Source organism: Tachyglossus aculeatus, chromosome 12, assembly GCF_015852505.1.
Source record: "Tachyglossus aculeatus isolate mTacAcu1 chromosome 12, mTacAcu1.pri, whole genome shotgun sequence".
Classification (NCBI taxonomy): domain Eukaryota; kingdom Metazoa; phylum Chordata; class Mammalia; order Monotremata; family Tachyglossidae; genus Tachyglossus; species Tachyglossus aculeatus.
Window position 1 is genome coordinate 11942918 of NC_052077.1, and position 21598 is coordinate 11964515.

Here is a 21598-nt window from a genome sequence, read left to right on the forward strand (position 1 = left end):
TACCATTCTTATTAGTACTATGCACAACCCAGGGCTGCTGCAGACACACACACAGACACACACACACGGACACACACACTTAACAAATGTCATTATTATTATTACGATTATTTCTATGCACCTCTGGCCTCCACCCAGGGCTGGTGCATACACACACTTAACAAATACCATTCTTATTATTACTATGCACAACTGACCTCCACCCAGGGCTGCTGCAGGCACACACAGACACACACAGACACACACACTCTCCCAGAGGCCGGCCCTCCCCTGTCCCCACAAGCTATGCATCACTCCCCACACCCCCTGCATCCTCCCCAGCCCCATCCCTCTTCGAACCTCCCCCCCAGGTGCGTCACAAGGCCCCCACAACAGGATCCCCCCGAGTCCCCCCTTGATCCCCCCTAATATCGTCGCCCACCTCCCCACGTGCGCAAGAGAAGCTCCTCCCCTGCTGGCCCTTCCCTCCCTCCCCTCCTGTCTGCGGCGGACACACACAGACACACACACAGACACACACACACAGACACCACACACAGACACCACACAGACAGACACACACACCCTCCAGGATGTCCTGCTGGTCATGGATGCCCGGGTCGAAGCCGGAGATTTGAAGGAAGAAGAGCGGGAATCGTCGGAACCGGCGGGAGAGGAGGGGGATCGGGACCCCCTCCCCCCATACACACACACACACAAACACACAAGGTGGGTCTGGGGTCCGGGAAGGGATCCCGGGGTCCTGGGGCCCGGCCAGATGTGTCCGTCCTTCTGCTCGACAACACAGCCGACAGGGGTATTTGTGTGTGTGGGTGGGTGTTTCTGTGTGTTGTGTGTGTGTGTGTGTGTGTGTGTGTGTGTGTTGTGTGTGTGTGTTGTGTGTGTGGGCTGGGCCGCTGGACCCCGGAGATGGGCAGGCCCCGGTGGGCGGCCGGATTGGGGGGAAGGAGCGGCCTCTGGGCCGGGCCCGGTGGGCAGGCTCCAGCCTCCGGGGGCTGGGGGGCTGCCTCTGCCACGGCCATCCAGTCATTCATTCATTCAGTCGTATTTATTGAGCGCTCACTGTGTGCAGAGCACTGGACTAAGCGCTTGGGAAGGACAACTTGGCAACATACAGGGTCCCTACCCAACGGTGGGCTCACAGTCTAGAAGATGCTTCCCTGGGCTGAGCCACAGCAGGGGCATGATGAACCAGGGGAGGGGGGAGGTCAGAGGACCAGAGGAGGGGCAACCAGGGGATGGGGACAAACAGGGAGAACCGGGCTGGGGAGGGTAAGCCAGGGGATGGGGAGAAATAGGGGACCCGGGGGAGAGGGGAGAACCGGCATGGGGATGATGAACCGGGGGAAGGGGAGGTCAGAGGACTGGAGGGGGAGATGGGGAGGGGATTAGGATGGGGAGGGGCAACCAGAGGATGGGGGGGATCAGGGGAGGAGGGGGGGGAACCAAGGTGAGGAGGGGAAGCCAGGGGATGGGGAAAAACAGGGGACCAGGGGGAGAGGGGAGAACCAGGATGAGGAGGGTCAGCCAGGGGATGGGGAGAAATAGGAGACCCGGGGGGGAGGGGAGAACCGGGATGGGGATGATGAACCAGGGGAAGGGGAGGTCAGAGGACCAGGGGGAGAGATGAGGGGACAGGATGGGGAGGGGCAACCAGGGGATGGGGGCGGGGATCAGGGGAGGAGAGGAGGGAACCAAGGTGAGGAGGGTAAACCAGGGGATGGGGAAAAACAGGGGACCAGGGGGAGAGGGAGAACCACGATGGGGATGGTGAACTAGGGGATGGGGGGATCAGGGGGTAAAGGAGGGAACCAGGATGGGGAGGGACAACCAGGGGATGGGGGGAAAGTCAGGGGACCAGGAAGGAGGGGGGGGGGAACCGGGATGGGGAGGGACAAGCAGGGGATGGGAGTAAATGGAGCTAGGGGAGAAAGGGGTGAACCGGGGTGGGGAGAGGCAACCAGGGGATAGGGGGAAAACCAGGGACCAGTGGGAAGAGGGGGGAACCAGGACGGGCAGGGACAACCATGGGATGGGGGAAAACCAGGGGACCAGGAGGTGGGGGGGGGAACCAGTATGGGGAGGGACAACCAGGATATGGGGGGAATCCGGGGACCAGGAGGGGAGAGGGAGGAACCAGGATGGGAAGGGCCAACCAGGAGTTGTGGGGGGGAACCAGGGGACCAGGGGAGTTGAACCAGGATGGCGGGAAACCAGGTGACCAGGGTGTTGGACCAGGATGGGGAGGGCGAACCAGGATGGCGGGAAACCAGGTGACCAGGGCGTTGGACCAGGATGGGGAGGGCGAACCAGGGTAGGCGGGGAACCAGGGGACTGGAGGTGGCAAGGGGTTGAATCCAGAGCAGGGGAAACCAGGGGACCAGAGCGGGTTGGACCAGGTTAGGGAGGGCAAACCAGGAGAGAGAGGGGATGAATCTGGGGTTGGAGGAGGGGGTGTGGCGGTGGTGGGGGCGAACCAGGGGATGGGAGTGAGTGGATCAGGTTTGGGGGGCAGGTAGTTGTGGCCCAGTCCAGCCCACCTGGCTTCCAAAGGGGAAGGTCCAGCCTCTGCTCTGGGCCTGGTGCTCAGTCTCCTTCTCCACCGTGGCCGTCATCATGTGACTGAGGCTGCTGGGGGAACCTCCCATGGTAGATACAACTGGGGGACTGGGTGTCACTGTGGGTGTGAGACTCGGTGTCGAGGTCACGCTGTGAGACGGTGCGTCACTATGTGAGACTGTGTGACCCTATAAAACAGGGAGGCTGTAGATGAGATCGTGGGAGACTGTGTGAGGCTGTGTGAGGCTGTGTGACTGTGGAACACGTGTGTCATGGGCGCGAGATGTATGTGTGTGTGTGAAGATGGATACACGTAAGCTCTTCTGGGGGGGGTGTTGGTGACACTACAGGAATGCGACCACGTGGGTGACTGAGTTCTTGCATGTTTCAGAGAAACATGCTTGCATGCTTCCGAGGAGCAGCGTGGCTCAGTGGAAAGAGCACGGGCTTTGGAGTCAGAGGTCATGGGTTCAAATCCCAGTTCTGCCAATTGTCAGCTGTGTGACTGGGCATGTCACTTAACTTCTCTGTGCCTCAGTTACCTCATCTGTACAATGGGGATTAAGACTGTGAGCCCTATGTAGGACAACCTGATCACCTTGTAACCTCCCAAGGGCTTAGAACATTGCTTTGCACATAGTAAGTGTTTAATAAATGCCATTATTATTATATTTGTGTGGCCTTCAGAGCAGTTCAAGCCAAACTGTGGTAGCAATGAGGCTCATCAAGCTGAGGGTCTACCAGCTGTTACTATCACCGAACCTATTACTGGAAACAGATCCAGCTTCTGGATGTATCCCCTACAGACACATTCAACATCAAAGGTCAAGACAGGGTGACCAACAACGAGGATGGGGAATGCAGTTAGCTCAGTAGCACTGAACCAATGTTCATGCCACTTTGTGGCGGAGGCCGCGAGGGACGTGTGAGGAGGATGGTTTGGCAGCAGGATACCCAAGCAGTTACCATTTGCCAAATTGAATGGGGGCATGTGGAAGCCCAGAAGGCTGAAAGATCAATTTCAAGACCCAAAGACCGTGCGACGGGCTGGATTAGTATAGCAGAGAAAGATCAGTCTGGAGGGCTGCAATTGGGGCTGGGATTGATCTCCTGAGCAAAGGTTTTGTAGGGAAGGGGGGATGTCGGGAGCAAGTTGGAAAAAGAGAACAGTCTTGGCATGGGACAAATCTCGTTCACAGAACCAGGTTCTCAATCCTTACTTATAATAATAATAATAATTATGATGGTATTTGTTTACCTGTATATATGTATATATGTTTGTACATATTTATTACTCTATTTATTTATTTATTTATTTATTTTATTTGTACATATCTATTCTATTTATTTTATTTTGTTAGTGTGTTTGGTTTTGTTCTCTGTCTCCCCCTTTTAGACTGTGAGCCCACTGTTGGGTAGGGACTGTCTCTATATGTTGCCAATTTGTACTTCCCAAGCGCTTAGTACAGTGCTCTGCACATAGTAAGCGCTCAATAAATACGATTGATGATGATGATGATGATGATGATGATGTTAAGCGCTTACTATGTGGGAAGGAGTGCGCAGTCTTGCATTCTGAGGGGCCATGGTCCAGATATAAGGCAGGATTGTTAAATGTGCACACACACTGCCTGCCATTTTTACCATCTGCTCTCACTGCCCTGTTGCTTTCAGATGTTGGTTACTTCCAGCGTGGCTTAGCGGAAGGAGCCCGGGCTTGGGAGTCAGAGGTCATGGGTTCTGATCCCCTCTCCGTCGCTTGTCAGCTGTGTGACTTTGGGGAAGTCACTTAACTTCTCTGTGCCTCAGTTGCATCATCTGCAAAATGGGGATTAAGACTGTGAGCCCCACGTGGGACAACCTGATTATCTTGTAACAGTGCTTGGCACATAGTAAGCGCTTAACAAATGCCATAATTATTATTTTTATTCCACAAAGAGGCAACATAGCCTAGTGGAAAGGCCAGGGGATTGGGAATCAGGAGACCCAAGTTCTCTGCCACTTGCCTTCTGTGGGGTCTTGGGCAAGTCAGCAGCATTTCTTAATGGAAAGAGCACGGGCTTGGGAGTCAAAGATCGTGAGTTCTAGTCCCGACTCTACCACTTATCATGTGTGTGACTTTGGGCAAATCACTTAACTTCCCTGTGCCTCAGTTACCTCAACTGTAAAATGGGGATTAAGACTGTGAGCCCCACATGGGACAACCTGATCACCTTGTATAATAATGATGACTTTTATTAAGCGCTTACTATGTGCAAAACACTGTTCTAAGTGCTGGGGAGGTTACAAGGTGATCAGGTCCCACGGGGGGGCTCACAGTCTTAATCCCCATTTTACAGATGAGGTAAATGAGGCACAGAGAAGTTAAGTGACTTGCCCAAAGTCACACAGCTGACAGTTGGCAGAACCGAGATCTGAACCCATGATCTCTGACTCCAAAGCCCGTGCTCTTTCCACTGAGCCACGCTGCTTCTCAATCTCAATCTTGTATCAATCCCAGCGCTTACTGCTGTGCACATAGTAAGCGCTTAACAAATACCATTATGATTATTCTCATTCAGCTACAATCGCACACATGCATCAATAATATCATCTTTGAAAAACCAAGGAAAGATATATATATATAATACAAAATAAAACTCCTTTGTTTTTGAAGACGATTTATGCATTCTATACAAATTCCTTAATTATTGTTATATTTGAAATTATTACACATAGTCATTTTTGCTATATACATGTTTTAATGGCATTTGTTAAGCACGTCCACGTGCCAGGTACTGCACTAAGTGCTGGGGTAGAGAAAAGATAATCGGGTTGGACACAGTCCATGTCCCAGATGGGGGTCAAAATTTTAATCCCCATTTTGCAGATGAGGTAACTGAGGCACATAGAAGTTAAATGGCTTGCCCAAGGTCACCCAGCAGATAAGTGGCAGATCTGGGATTAGGACTGTGAGCCCACTGTTGGGTAGGGACCGTCTCTATATGTTGCCAACTTGTACTTCCCAAGCGCTCAGTACAGTGCTCTGCACACAGTAAGCGCTCAATAAATACGATTGAAAGAATGAACCCAGGTCCTTCTTACTCACAGGTCCGTGCGCTATCCACTGGGCCATACTGCTTCCCAGCCCAGATATAATTGTGATATAACATGATGGAAGTATACTCAATTCTTCCTTAATGCAAGCTTTCACTGCGATTTTGTTTCGTCGTCCGTCTCCCCCTTCTAGACTGTGAGCCCGTTGTTGGGTAGGGGCCGTCTCTATATGTTGCCGACTTGTACTTCCCAAGCGCTTAGTACAGTGCTCTGCCCACAGTAAACGCTCAATAAATACGGTTGAATGAATGAATGAACGCTGTTGAGAAAGAGGGAACATTCTACTTACAATGAGTAGTTATCTAGAGAGAAGCAGCGTGGGTCAGTGGAAAGAGCCCGGGCTTTGGAGTCAGAGGTCATGGGTTCAAATCCCGGCTCCGCCAGTTGTCAGCTGTGTGACTTTGGGCAAGTCACTTAACTTCTCTGGGCCTCAGTTCCCTCATCTGTAAAATGGGGATTAAGACTGTGAGCCCCACGTGGGGCAACCTGATCACCTTGTAACCTCCCCAGCGCTTAGAACAGTGCTTTGCGCATAGTAAGCGCTTAATAAATGCCATCATTATTATTATTATTATTAATGTGATGCTATGCTAGAAAATCTGGTGGTATACATGCACAAATGTAGATACTATTCAGTGTGAGTTTTCCTAAACTCCTGGTTTGACAGGTACATAATCTCCATGCTCTAGGAGAACTCTCTGTCAGGGAACATTCTTCCTCCAACCTGAGTCTGTTCTCATTATAACATGGCAAGACATGATGCTTTTATCCTTTCCAGCCTTACAGTATTGTGCCATACTTTACGGTTTGACTTTGTGCTTTTGAGTTTCACAATACTTAATGCAACAAAATAACCAAGAGTAATAATAAAAATGATTGTGCTATTTGTTAAGCGCTTACTGTGTGCCAGGCACTGGGCTGGATACAAGCAAACTGGGCTGGACACAGTCCCTGTCCCGCATGGGGCTCACAGTATCAATCCCCATTTTACAGATGAGGTAACTGAGGCACAGAGTAGTGAAGGGATTGGCCCAAGGTCCCACAGCAGACAGCGGCAGAGCCAGGATTGGAACCCATGACCTTCTAACTTCTGGGCCCATGCTCTATCCACTGTGCCATGCTGCTTCTCTAAGCAAAGATGTAAAGCATTCAGCTAGTTGTGGACATGAGAAAAGTACAGAAATTTGTTATGAAAAATGTCAGTCATGGTATCTTCAAACCATCTACTCGATTCATTAATTGTCATTGATATCAATAATTAGGATAATGAGATTTTTAGATTAGAAATGCTTATGTGTTTGTGTGTGGGATGGCCTAGTGGAATAAGTATGGGCCTAAAGTCAGAGGACCTAGGTTCTAATCCCAGTTTTCTCACTTGCTTGAGCTGTATCCTTGGGCAAGTTGCTGTTCTCTGTGCCTCAGTTTCCTCATCTGTGAAATCTGTTCTCCCTTCTCCTTGACTGTGAGAGACTGTGAGTCCTTCTTCTAGACTGTGAGCCCGTTGTTGGGTAGGGACAGTCTCTATACGTTGCCAACTTGTGCTTCCCAAGCGCTTAGTACAGTGCTGTGCTCACAATAAGCGCTCAGTAAATATGATTGAATGAATGAATGGAGGGCCAAGTACTGTGTCTGATATGATTATCAAATAGTGACTCCAGTGCTTAGTATAATGCTTGGTAAGCACTTAGTAAGCCCTTAACAAATACCGTAATTCTTTTAGTACAAACTGTGTGAGATGGGTTCAAATCCCGGCTCCGCCACTTGTCAGCTGGGTGACTTTGGACAAGTCAGTTAAATTCTCTGTGCCTCAGTTACCTCATCTGTAAAATGGGGATTAAGACTATGAGCCCTACATGAGACAACCTGGTCACCTTGTGTCCCCCCCCAGTGCTTAGAACAGTGCTTGGCACATAGTAAGCGCTTAACAAATGCCATCATCATCATCATCATGTCACTTTGTGTTTGGTGGAGTGTGTATGTGATTGAGAATGTGTGTGTGCGTAAGATTATGTGCAGGCCTCAGTGGCAATGTGCCTCCAAAAGCATTAAAAAATTATGTAAGCATTTTCTGCAAATATGAGCCATTTATATAGCACCAGCAGCCCAGTATTGTTGGCATTTTTTTATGGTATTTGTTGAGTTCTAACTGTGTGCCATGCAATCTACTAGGCGCCGGGCTAGATACAAGTTAATCAGGTTGGACACCATCCATGTCCCATGTGGGGCTCACAGTCTTAATCCCCGCTTGACAGATGAGGTAACTGAGGCACAGGGAAGTTAAGTGACTTACCCAAGGTCACAGAGCACACAACAATACTGAGAGCTCACCTCTTCCAGGAGGCCCTCCCAGACTGAACCCCCTTTTTCCTCTCCTCCTCCCCATCCCCCCTGCCCTACCTCCTTCCCCTCCCCACAGCACCTGTATATATGTTTGTACAGATTTATTACTCTATTTATTTTACTTGTACATATTTACTATTCTATTTATTTTGTTACTGATGTGCATTTAGCTTTATTTCTATTTATTCTGACGACTTGACACCTGTCCACATGCTTTGTTTTGTTGTCTGTCTCCCCTTCTAGACTGCGAGCCCGTTTTCGGGTAGGGACCGTCTCTATATGTTGCCAACTTGGACTTCCCAGGTGCTTAGTACAGTGCTCTGCACACAGTAAGCGCTCAATAAATATGATTGAATGAATGAGTAAAAGTTCTATGGACAGCACTGTGGGACATGTATTCATCCCTTTAGTCAGACGTAAATTTCTCCATCAACGGAGTCTTCAAGCACAAAGGATAACTTTCTATTTAGACAGAGATAGGTGAATCAATCAATTAATCAATCAATTGTATTTATTGAGCCTTTACTGTGTGCAGAGCACTGTACTAAGCGCTTGGGGAGTTAGTAGACACATTCGCTGCCCACAGTGATAGATATAGTCCCTTTGGCCTGAAATTCTGAAAAACCTTCAGAAGGATAAAACCACGAAGACAAATTCTGAATCAGATTTCTAATGGAAAACTTAGCACTCTTGTATATTTGGTGATTTTAAGGGACTCCTAGAATTGGTGTAACATGATTCTTTAATATTGGCAAGAAATAATATAGACTTTTAGTTTCTTGTAATTATTATCTAAGAATAACTACTCTTTGGGAACTGATTGCATGCATTTTGCAAGAATTTGATTTACATATTGAGCTTTCTTATGTTGTTTTCATTGGCAAGAAAAAGAGGTGATTCAATTTAGCAATCATTGCGTTTTGAATAAAGCATACGGGGAATTAGTTTAGGTTATTAAAAAGATTTCTATCATTCTTTATATAGATTGTGCCACTTTTTTCAGTTTCTCTTGATAAATGCCTTCTTTATATGAAAGTGATATCCAGCGGAGCAGATTAACATATTATAATTAAACTGTAGTAATTAGCTTAAATGAAATATCGTAGGAATTCTTAAGCTGGGTGAAACTTGACAGCTAGAGTTTTCAGGAATTCAATGAATGGTTTTTATGGCAGTAATAAATAAATGTACTTGTATTAGGCTACCTGGCTCTTTTCTCTTTAATCCTTATGTTCAATTAGAGGAACAGCCCGAGTCTTGCTTGATTTCTACTGGCACTTCTCCTGGAAGTGACCCAAGGAGAGGTCAGGCTAGGCACAGCAAACAGGATCTGCTAAAATGGTCGTTTCTGTGGCAGTTTGCTGCGGGAAATGCTGTCAGCCAGCTACGTTTCCAATTTATTTGGATCCGAAACCAAATCAGAAAAGTTAGGTTAGATTTGGAACCAGTATCTTAATTTATATAAATAATAATAATAATAATGTTGGTATTTGTTAAGCGCTTACTATGTGCCAAGCTCTATTCTAAGTGCTGGGGTAGATACAACAATAATAATAGTAATAATAATGAGGATGGCATTTATAAAGCACTTACTATGTGCAAAACACTGTTCTAAGTGCTGAGGAGGTTACAAGGCGATCAGGTTGTTCCACGGGGGCTCACAGTCTTAATCCCCATTTTACAGATGAGGTAACTGAGGCACGGAGAAGTGAAGTGACTTGCCCAAAGTCACACAGCTGACAAGTGCCAGAGCCGGGATTTGAACCTCTGACCTCTGACTCCCAAGCCCGGGCTTTTTCCACTGAGCCACGTTACATGAAAAGGCTTAACCTGTTAGGCAAATTTAACATGTCCTAAATAGAATTTATCTTTCCATCCAGACCATGTCTTCCCTGAGACTTTCCCATTATTGTAACCTACAGCACCATCCCCTCTGCCTCCCAAGCCTTGGGACCTTGGCATTATCCTCAACTCATCGTCTTCAGTGAACCTGCATTATTGTTTGTCACCAAATCCTGTCAATTCTCCCTTCACAGAATCACTAGAATCCATCCCTTCCTCCCCATCCAAATGGCTACTAGGCCGATCCCTCACTTCCTCTATCTACCCTGCCTTCTGTGTCATCACTCTTCATCCCTTCAAAGCCCTACTGAGAGCTCACCTCCTCCAAGAGGCCTTCCCAGACTGAGCCCCCTTTTTCCTCTCCTCCTCCCCTTCTCTCCCGCCCTACCTCCTTCCCCTCCCCACGGCACCTGTATATATGTTTGTACAGATTTATTACTCTATTTTACTTGTACATATTTATTATTCTATTTATTTTATTAATGATGTGCATTTAACTTTAATTCTATTTGTTCTGACCACTTGACACCTGTGCAATTGTTTTGTTTCATTGTCTGTCTCCCCCTTCTAGACTGTGAGCCCTTTGTTGGGTAGGGACCATCTCTATATGTTGCCGACTTGTACTTCCCAAGCGCTTAGTACAGTGCTCTGCACACAGTAAGCGCTCAATAAATACGATTGAATGAATGAATGAATGAATCTAGGCCCTTGGGTCCGTACCTTTTAAGCGCTTTGATTTTCACCCAATCCGCACAGCACTGATCTGCAAAGCTATGTGTAATTTATTTTAATGTCTACCTCCCCCTCCAATCCGTAAATATCTTATGAGAAGGGTTACTGTCTACCTACTCTGTTGCATTGTGCTCTCCCAAGATCTCCTTCCCCTCCCCACAGCACCTGTATATATGTTTGTACTTTTTTATTACTCTATTTATTTGTACACATTTATTCTATTTATTTTATTAATATGTTTTGTTTTGTTGTCTGTCTCCCCCTTCTAGACTGTGAGCCCACTGTTGGGTAGGGACCGTCTCTAGATGTTGCCAAATTGTACTTCCCAAGCGCTTAGTACAGTGCTCTGCACACAGTAAGCGCTCAATAAATACTAATGAATGAATGAATGAATGAACTTTCAAGTGTTCATTAAATACCATGGATTGATTAATAATAGCCCAGAAGCAGGATAAGGGCTATAATAATAATAATCATAGTATTTGTTAAGCGCTTACCATGTGCCAAGGCATGGGTGTATCATGTACAAATGTCTGTCAGGGCAGATTTTCATGTGCACACGTGTGTTTGTGTGTGTGTTTGTGTGTGTGTTTTTTATGTGTGTTTTCAGAGCAAAGAGCAGCTAACTGATCTTTGCAGAACAGATGTGTTTTTGCAAATAAGGGAGGAGTGCCCAAGGAAGCATTGGTGTGGTTCAATAGAAAAGCAGTGTGAGCTAATGGATAGAGCACAAGACTAGAAGTCAGGAGATGGGTTCTAATCCTGGCTCTGCCACATCCCTGTTATGTGACCTTGGGCCTAATTTATCTGTTCCTCAATTTGTTTATCCGTAAAATGGGAATTAAATATCTGCCCTCCCTCTCCCTTACACTGTAAGCCCTGGTTAGAATAGGGACTGTGTCCCATCCGATTCACCTGTATCTAACCCAGCGCATGACACAGAGTAAGCACTCAGCAGATGCAATCATTATTATCTTCACGGTTATTGTTATTATTTTTATTATCACCTGGGTTCTAGTCCCAGCTCTGCCAATACGGGTTGATTTGCTGGAGTTGTGCAGTCAGTTGGTTTGGGTTCTGAATGCAGTGCTGTAGGCTCTTTGGTTGTAAATGGGTCTTACATATAAGAAACATCTGTGTGCATTTCTCACTGTGCTTCATCCCGCCCAACTTCTCGCTCATCACACGCCATGTCCCCGTGGGAACTGTGCTTGTGAAACAAGAGAGTGTTCAACAAATCTACTAGTGCTGTAATAAATCACTCTAGTCAGTTCCTTCTCATAGGTTCTTCGTCCTGAAGTCTTTGGACCAAGCCTTATCCTTTGTTCTTGATGGGAGGCATCATCATCATCATAATTGTATTTTTCTAAATTTTCTTTATGTTCTCATCATCCTTTGGGGAAGAAGCACTTCCTTTTATGTGCTATATTGAGTTGGCTTAGATTCCAGAATAGGACAAAATCATTAAGCAGTTTTTGTTTCCCTGTCTTATTCCTCAACGTTACCAACTTGGAGGTTTCTTCTATTTGTTGAGTAAGCCTGTTTCCAATTTATTTTTAACCCAGATTATTGTCCCATTGTACTGATTTGCATTTTTTCAAGGCATGTTAATTTCAGACTCCAATTTTAGCTTCTCAAAAATCTATTTTTGTTACTGTCCATTCTTATTAGCATTATTTATTGATTTATTTATATTGATGTCTCTCTCCCCCTCTGAACTGTAAGCTCACTGTGGGCAGGGAATGTGTTTATTCATTATTGTATTGTACTTTAATAAGCATTAGGTACAATAGCACTTACTATTTAGATGCTCTTTATTCATTTAGTACATTGTAATCATTGTACATTAATGCTTAAAATGTTTTTAGTACAGTGCTCTGCACACAGTAAGCACTCAATAAATATGATTGAATAAGTTATTCAATGAACCCTTCTAACTTCTCTCCTTGCTATTTCTAAGACACAGTAATTCCTGCCTTAATGCAACATTTAGTGTGGAATTTGAAGAGAATGTCTATGGATGAAAAAAGAGGGGAATGTAATGAATGCTGTAATGCCACATTGAATTGGTTATGACATGATTGGAGCCCTCTATGATCATTAGACTTATACAGGGAACAAATTGAAACTGTTTAAAGCACATTGTTTCTGATAGACATCTGAAAACAATGAACTCTAAACAATTACAATTAGTTCTTTACCCAATGCTAATGAACTACTGAGGCAGTGTCAGGGGAACACAGTGTGATCCTCAAAGGGCAGACTGCTCAAAACAAGCTTTAAAAGTTCTGTTTCGTCTTTCCCAAGTCTTGAAATTTCACCAAGTTGACAGGACCTGGGTGGTTGCTATCCCCCCGCTTTGTACTATTTCAGTTAATTTGGCCCTCAATTTCCTCATCTGTATAATGGAGATTAAATCCTAATCCCTCGTACTTAGACTGTGAACCCAATGTGGGACAGGGACTGTGTCCAACCTGATTATCTTATATCTTCCCCAGAGCATAGTACAATTTTTGGTACATAGTAAGTGATTCATGAATGCCATTATTTATTTATTCATGGGCTTTAATCCCGGCTCCGCCACTTGGCTGCTGTGTGACCTTGGACAAGTCACTTCACTTCTCTGTGCCTCAGTTATCTGTAAAATGGGGATTGAGACTGTGAGCCCCACATGGGCCAGGGATATGTTGGTCATATCCACCCCAACTCATATCCAACCCAGCACTTAGTGCAGTACCTGGCACATGGTAAGTGCTTAACAAATACCATTATTATTATTATTGTTATTTCAAGCCATTTTACCCCTAATAGCTTATGGTTGACACAAGACTATTTTCGGAAAATGTGGGGTTTTGAAGAATGTAGCTGTGGTATTGTAGCAATGACTGTTGTTACCCCTTTTTCTACATCACAGTAAAGGAGATAGGGAGAGCAAGAATCGTATCCTAACTTCACAGATGAGAAAAGTGAGGCCCAGAGAGATTATGTGACTTTCCCCAGATCACGAAGGAAGTCAGGAAAAAATGTGATTGAAGCCTGACACCTGCCCCTCTACCCCTGGCCCAGTCTCAGGCTCAGTGTGGGTTCTAATCATGGCTCTGCCTCATGCCTGCTGTGTGCCCTCGGGCAAGTCACTTTGCTTCCCTGTGCCTCAGTTACCTCACCTGTAAAAGGGGGTTTAAGACTGTGAGCCTATATGGGACAGGGACTGTGTCCAACCTGATTAACTTGTATCTACCCCAGTGCTTAAAACAGTGCTTGACACAGAGTAAGTGCTTAAGAAATACCACAATCATTAGTATTTTTATTAGGCCCTGCTGCTTCCTTGGTCCTCTCAAGAGACAGCTGGCCACAACACATTGAGAGATGACTACAATTGAGACAGGCAGTTAGTTGGCGGGGTCTGTCATGGTTCAGACTGTAAGTTCATCTCTAGACTATAAGCTTGTTGTGGGTAGGGAATGTATTTGCTTATTTTTATATTGAACTCTCCCAAGTCCTTAGTACAGCACTCTGCACACAGTCAGCAGTCAGTAAATACGACTGGATGAATGAATGGTGCTGGCTAAGATCCAGAAGCCATATTGCCAGTGCTATGTTGTCAGGGTCCTGTGTCACTGCTCCTGAATTTTACAAAGCGCTTTGTGTCCCTACCACTTAGGAGGAAAGAAAGATGGCCACCATGTTAGGTGACCACACAGCCCACAGTAGGGGGACAGTCATGCTACTTGGGGATAATAATATAATAATAATGATGGCATTTATTAAGCACTTACTATGTGCAAAGCACTGTTCTAAGCGCTGGGGAGGTTACAAGGTGATCAGGTTATCCCACGGGGGGCTCACCTTCTTAATCCCCATTTTACAGATGAGGTAACTGAGGCACAGAGAAGTTAAGTGACTTGCCCAAAGTCACACAGCTGACAATTGGTGGAGCCGGGATTTGAACCCCTGACCTCTGACTCCAAAGCCCGGGCTCTTTCCACTGAGCCATGCTGCTTCTAATCCGTACGACCACCCAAGTGGCCTAAGATAGAGACTTAATTAATAACAATAATAATAACCATCATAATAATTGTGGTATTTGTTAAGCGCTTGCTATGTGCCAAGAACTGTTCTAAGCGCTGGGGTAGATACAAGATAGGTTGTCCCACGTGGGGCTCACAGTCTTAATCCCCATTTTTCAGATGAGGTAACTGAGGCACAGGGAAGTTAAGTGGCTTGCCCAAGGTCACAAAGCCGACAAGTGGCAGAGCTGGGATTAGAACCCACGTCCTCTGACTCCTAAACCCGTGTTCTTTCCACTAAGCTGCTCTGCTTCTAATTAGGTGGGAATGATGGGATGGGAGAGGATCTCACAGCTGCAGTAGTTTCAGAGGCTAGATTAGTTGCCAAGGTGTCAGAGCCACAGGGAAGAGGAACAGCTCTTCCTCCTTTTCAGCAGTAGCACCATCTTTGACAATAATAATAATAATGATGATAATAGTGGTATTTGGTTTTTTTATGGCATTTGTTAAGTGCTTACTATGTGCAGAGCACTGTTCTAAGCGCTGGGGGGATACAAGGTTATCAGGTTTTCCTATGTGGGGCTCACAGTCTTAATCCCCATTTTACAGATGAGGTCACTGAGGTTCAGAGAAGTGAAGTGACTTGCCCAAGGTCACACAGCAGACATGTGGCAGAGTTGGGATTCAAACCCATGACCTCTAACTCCAAAGCCCGTGCTCTTTCCACTAAGCCACGCTGCTTCTTGTTAAGCACTTTGTTAAGTGCTTACTCTGTGCTGTATTAAGCACTGGAGTGAATACAAGTAAATTGGGTTGGTCACAGTCCCTGTCCCCCATGGGGCTCACAGTCTTGATCCCCATTTTACAGATGATGTAACTGAGGTCCAGAGGAGTCAAGTGACTTGCCCAAGGTCACAGAACAGGCAAGTGGCAGAGCTGGGATTAGAACCCACGACCTTCTGACTCCCAGCCTATGCTCTATCCACTACACCCGCTGGTGCCAGGCATGAGAGTTTCCAGCATGGTCAGCCCTGGAGACTGCCATGTATGAGACAGTTCAACTAGAGTTGGCATCCACTGCCACATTACATTGGCAGCAGCCATGGTGGTGATGACCTCTGATGTACTAGCTTGTGCTGCACCAGGCTGCTTGGACTGCTGCTACCTCCTCTAGGTAAGTAGTAGCTATTGGCTCCCTTTTCCTTTCCCTCTCTTTTTCTTTTCTCCCTCCTGTCTTTTCAGTTTTCCCTTCTCGTTTGCCCTCCATCCCTCCCCCCCAGTCATCTTGTTCATTTCTCTCTACCCTTTTTAGCTCCCTTCTATTCTCCCCTCATCTCTTTGTCTGACTTCATCATCTCTTGAAAGCTCCTCATGCCTACCTAGAAATCTGGTCATTATGGAGCCTTGGGCTTTCCAGGAGATTTGAATTCTCAATCAAGAGTATTTATTGAGTGCTTACTGTGCACAGAGCAGTGTATTATGCACTTCTAAGAGTACAATACGATAGAGTTGGTAGATATGATCCCTGCCCTCCAGACACTAACATGAATTACAGGTAAGGGAAGTGGCAGAGTAGATGAATATGTACTTAAGTATGTCGGGAGGCGGAGAAGGGTGATTAAGGTGCTTAAGGGGAACAGACCCAAGTGCCTAGGCAACACAGAAGAGGTTGATAAATAGGATGAGGAAATGAGAGGTTAGTCAGGCAAGGCCTCTTGGAGGATGTATGGTTTTAGCAGGGCTTTGAAGATGGGGAGACTGGTCACCTGTTGGATACGAAGGGAGAGTCCAAGCCAAAGGGACAATATGAACAAGGGGTTGGTAGCAAGAGAAATGAGATCGAGGTACAGCGAGCCGGTTGGTGGTAGAGGAACAAAGTGTGTTGGCTGGGTGTAGCAGGAAATGAATAATGGACAAGCGATGGGGGAAATCAACCAATGGCATTCATCAAGTTCTTACTGTGGGCAGAGCACTGTAATAAACGCTTGGGAGGGTACACTGCAACAGAGTTGGGAGACATGTTCCCTACCAGCAACAAGCTAACGGTCTAGAGATGAGCTTACAGTTTGGGGAACAGTGAACCCATGGACTTGGCTACCAGTGCCTGGCCATGTTGGCCATCAGTTGCCAATTTCAGTTCTCATCTGCCCTTAGGTCTTAGTAGCTTTGTCTAAGGTACAATGCTTGGTTTGTCATTTGCCTTTGAAGTGTTTCAATCCACAACTGATTTGTGGAAAACCTAAAGACTTCTGGGTATCAACTGTCTTGTACATTAGGAGTAGGATGAAGCTCAGGTGTTTCATCCTTGCTTAATCTTCAGTTCTGTGGAGCCAAACAAAATTGCTTCCAAGGAATCCCAGCTTACATTTTTGTCGAGACTCTTGTTGGCAGTATGACTTCATTTTATGAATTTTGAATGGAAACTGTTCCTTAAAAACAAGTTTCCTTGCCCATTAGAACGAATCGCTTCCACCAGCGTGTCCTAATGTGAATATTTCACACCCCAAAGTTCATGCGTCTTGAATTGTTGAGTCGTTTCCGTTTGTCTTTCACCTCAGGTGGTGCTGTTGGTTTCCCGGAACCCGATATCCTGAGCCCCAATGGAGGATTCGGGGCCACGACGTTCGACTCTCGTTTCCCGGTTACCGATATTCCGGAGGAGCATCAGCAGGAGACATGATTCACTTCCCTCCTCTCCATCCCCCAGAAATACAGTTGGCGTCCACAGCTCCTCTCCCTCCAGCACAAACTCAAGCTCAGGCAGTACTGGCAAACGCCGGAGCTTGTTCTGGACCCCATCCATTAGCTTCCATCATAAAAAGGGGGCCGCTGTCAAGGAAGACCCTCGCAGTGCAGCCCTGGGCATTTCCAATGGGGCTCAGCCTTGCCACAGTGGTTTGCAAAAACTCAGCGTGGAAGAATGTGCTAAAACCCGAGAAAGGCATCCAGTCGGTTTCAGTGGTTCCCGCGGTAAGAAGATAACCCGGTCTTTGACGGAGGATTTCGAAAAGGGAAAGGAGCATTCAACTAATAAGAATGTCTTCATAAACTGTCTAAGTTCCGGCAGAAGTGACAGGGATGATTCTGGCTTCGTGGAAGAACCGAATAGATGTTCGGTGAAGCAGTCCACACGGAAACTCCTTCCTAAATCCTTTTCGTCACACACCAAGTTCCCCAAACCAGCTGCCCAGAGCCCTACCGTCACAGGCCCGGCCCGGGGGGATTTCTCACTGGAAATTTCTCCAAGCGGAAAGAGCGAACGTTTGTATGGAGTGACCCCTCCGTCGCATTCGGAGGAGGGGACGGAACGGGCAGCGGGGTCTTTGCAATCCCCGCTGCTCTCTGCTGATCTCACCACAGCCCTGACGCCTTCGGAGTTTTTAGCTCTGACTGAAGAGTCAATCTCAGAGGTAGATGCTCCTCCCAGGAGGGGTAGCCCAGCCTCTCGACCTGACAACTTGGGCCCTGGCAGTTTGGCTTCTCAGACGTCCCTCAGTCCTGCCACGGCCGCGAAGACCACAGGACTCAGAGGAGAGTCTGCGCGGCATGAAAATAGCTTGCCTGAAGAGCAGAGGTTAGAGGGCCAGTGCACCCATTCTCTAGCGGATGATCATCAAACCAAAGTAGTATTACAGATCTCGGACCGGAATGGGGAGGCCACGAATGGTCCAAGGGCACGTGTGTCTGCAGCCCCTGGATCGGAAGAGTTGTTTGGGGTTCACAGAGCAGAAAGAATAGTGGGCTCCCCTGGGAGACCTGGATTTTGTGAGGAACACCGTAAAACAGCAGTAGGACATGTTAAAGGGGGGCATCCGGCTCCAGATTCCAATAATATTCCCTCGCCTGCTGATTTTCAATCTTTCTACACAGCTCAAAATGTCTACGAAGCCAATTACACTAAAGGTATTTCAATTTATATTGGGGTCTTCAAAATGGTTTACATTGCACAAAGCCACTTCCTTAATTACTTTTTTTGAAACTTGCCTCTCTGCTGCTGAATGGACAGCTAACAAAATGAAGTGATATTTCTCTTCTCCTCTTCTTTCTTCTTTCCTGGGTACCCAACTAATTTCCACTCCGGCCTAGCAGAAGGTTTCTGCACCCAGCTCATTAGGGAATTTTTAAATTGCCCCTTAAAAATCAGTAAACATATATGGTCACTATAAGAACAAGGCATGCCTACTTCAAAGATGGAGTTGAGGATCCAGAAGCTCTGTGGCCCTAGTGGAAAGAGCACGGGTCTTAGAGTCAGAGGACCTGGGTTCTAATCTCGGCTCTGCCAGTTGCTCACTGTATGACCTTGGGGAAGTCACTTGACTTCTCTGTACCTCAGTTCCCTCAACTGTAAAGTGAGGATCCAATACCTGTTTTCCCTCCTACTTGGACTGAGATCCTCATGAGGGGCAGGGACTGTGCCTGACCTAATTTAACCTGTTCCTACCCCAGCGCTTAGAACAGTGTTTGACACATAGTAAGCACTTAACATTGAGCGTGGCTTAATGGAAGGAGCATGGGCTTTGGAGTCAGAGGTCATGGGTTCAAATCTCAGCTCTGCCAATTATCAGCTGTGTGACTTTGGGCAAGTCACTTAACTTCTCTGTGCCTCAGTTACCCCATCTGTAAAAATGGGGATTAAGATTGTAAGCCCCCCGTGGGACAACCTGATCACCTTGTAACCTCCCCAGTGCTTAGAACAGTGCTTTGCACATAGTAAGTGCTTAATAAATGCCATCATCATTATTATTATTATTAATAAAAAAAGCGAACTGTCCATTCTTTGTAGTTTTAAGTAGCTGCCCAAGCCTAGCCCAAGAATCAGATGATATGTTTGTATTTCATAGGGGATTTTAATAATCAAGCAGTGGTATTTATTGAACGCTTACTGAGTGCAGAACGCCGTACCAAGCACTAGGGAAAATTCAATACAATATAGTTGGTATGCACTATCCCTGCCCACAAGGAGTCTACAGTTTAACTTGAAATCTTTTCTGGGCTGGAGGCTGTTTCCTTCCAATTTTTAGAGAGCTATAGTAATACCCTTTTTCCCCTTTATTATTCTAATCTGTCCAGGAAGAGGTTTGTCTTTAATAATAATTTTAGCATTTATTAAGCCCTTGAGTTGTGATCAGCACTGGGATCTATAGAAATGATCAGACAAGACAGTTCCTGTCCCACACAGGGCTCACAATATTAGTAGAGAGGGTAGGTATCCTATTGCCACTTTACAGATGAGGAAACTGAGGCACAGAGAAGTTATGTGACTTGGCTTGGGTCAACAGCCCAGGTCTCTTGACTCCCAGACGCATGTTATTTCCTTTAGGTCATGTTGCCTCAGTAAGCATGTGAACAGATGAAAACACACACACACACACACACACACACACACACACACACACACACACGTGTGTGTGTGATCATGGTGAATTTGTTCATTGCAATTTTTAACTATAGATTTTAAATTATAATACCCCTTCATGAAAAAAATGGAAATCAGGAACTGTCAAACTTGGCTGTCTTTGCCTCAGAAGTCCTTCCAGTAACAGGACTAGAATAAAATTGGGGGATAAAATTGAATATGGAAATACATGATTCAACTGATTAGCATGTCTTTAGTGAAACACTTCTTCCTCTCTTTTCTCTCATTTTCCACCCCTTCCCTTTCCACCTTTCTCTAAATTAGTAGCATCGTATGCTCCCTCTTGCCCCCATATATCATCATCTCGATTCTATCCCCCAGCAGACTCACTGCCAGATGGCACTGAACGAACTTGCCATATTCAAATCTTATTAAGTAGAACAGCAATGGTATTCATTAGTTCTATTTATAGTGCTTAGGTTGCCTAGAGTCAGTGCTTCAGAGTAGGCTGGAAGGGAAATATTTCATTTGGCAATTCACAGTTGCTACAGAGGATATATTTTCTTCAAATATTTTCTTCAGATGTAATTTTATTCTATATGCATTCCCTAGAAATATAACATTAAAGCAATTCTTGATACATTACCTCCGATGTAACCTTTGAACATTTATATCATAAAAGATTCCAGTAACATTGTGGATATTCAGGCAATTTTTTATTGATTTTGTTCAGCCCCCCCTGTTTCAGGAGAGTGGAGCCTGCATCCTAGATGAGAGATTTGAAATTGGACCAGGAGAGAATAGAAAGTTTTCCTAAAGGATGAGCGCTGTGTAGAGTAGGAAATTGACAGATGCTATTGAGATTTTCAATAACCCTTTAATCTTTCAAAGGACATTGTTAAATATTGCATGATTTTGTAACGATTACCAATCATTTCTGTATTTACAGTTAATCTTGCATGTAGCTTCAGTCCATGCCAAGAAGGGAGAGTCATTGAAAGGAGATTGAGGTCCTCTTCAGAAGGAACTGCTGGGATTAGTAGAATGATTTCAAAACCAAAGGAAGGAAAAACAGAAGAACTTAGTAGTCTACGAAGGCAGAGAATGAACTCATCATCTTCAAAAATGAATAGCCTGGTAAGACTACATCTGTCTCTAAATAGAAGGCGTGTTCATGCTTTTTTTCTCTTTTTGAAAAAGAGACCTTGTGCAATTCTAAAGGAATTAACACGTGGAATTTGTGTTTAGTGGTTGGGGAGAAGTGTTGGAGGAATGATTTTGGATTTAACGTCTAGCAGGAATAGCCTTGGGAAAGACATTCTGACAGAAATTGCTCTGAAGTTGATACTTTAGGGGGAACAACTTCTATTTTCTCTCCTTTGTTTCTCCATGGTCATATATTCCAAAGGGGTTCTCCTGTTGTGAGGGGAATTAGTTATACGTTATGACATCTCTCCATAATAGACATAACAAAGTGCAGGGAAGCAGTGTGGCATAATGGAAAGAGCATGTGCTGGGGGGTCAGAGGACCTGGGTTCTAATTCCGGCTCTGCCAGTTCTTTCTGTGTGACTTTGGGTAAGTCACTTAACTTATCTCTGCCTCATGTTGTACAACGTTAAATAGGGATAAAATACCTGTTCTTCTTCCCATTTAAACTGTGAGCCC

General features: G+C 45.7%; 1 protein-coding gene across 1 annotated transcript in view; it reads left to right on the forward strand.

Moving 5' to 3' along the window:
• Positions 1-538: 538 nt before the first annotated feature.
• The window catches only part of CCSER1 (coiled-coil serine rich protein 1), a 430751-nt gene continuing 409691 nt past the window's right edge, over positions 539-21598 (forward strand). Inside the window, exons 1-3 of the mRNA XM_038755278.1 lie at positions 539-708; positions 17135-18479; positions 20882-21069. Of these exons, the coding sequence (XP_038611206.1) occupies positions 17177-18479; positions 20882-21069 (1491 nt within the window). The 5' untranslated portion in view covers positions 539-708; positions 17135-17176. The remainder of the gene's footprint in view (positions 709-17134; positions 18480-20881; positions 21070-21598) is intronic.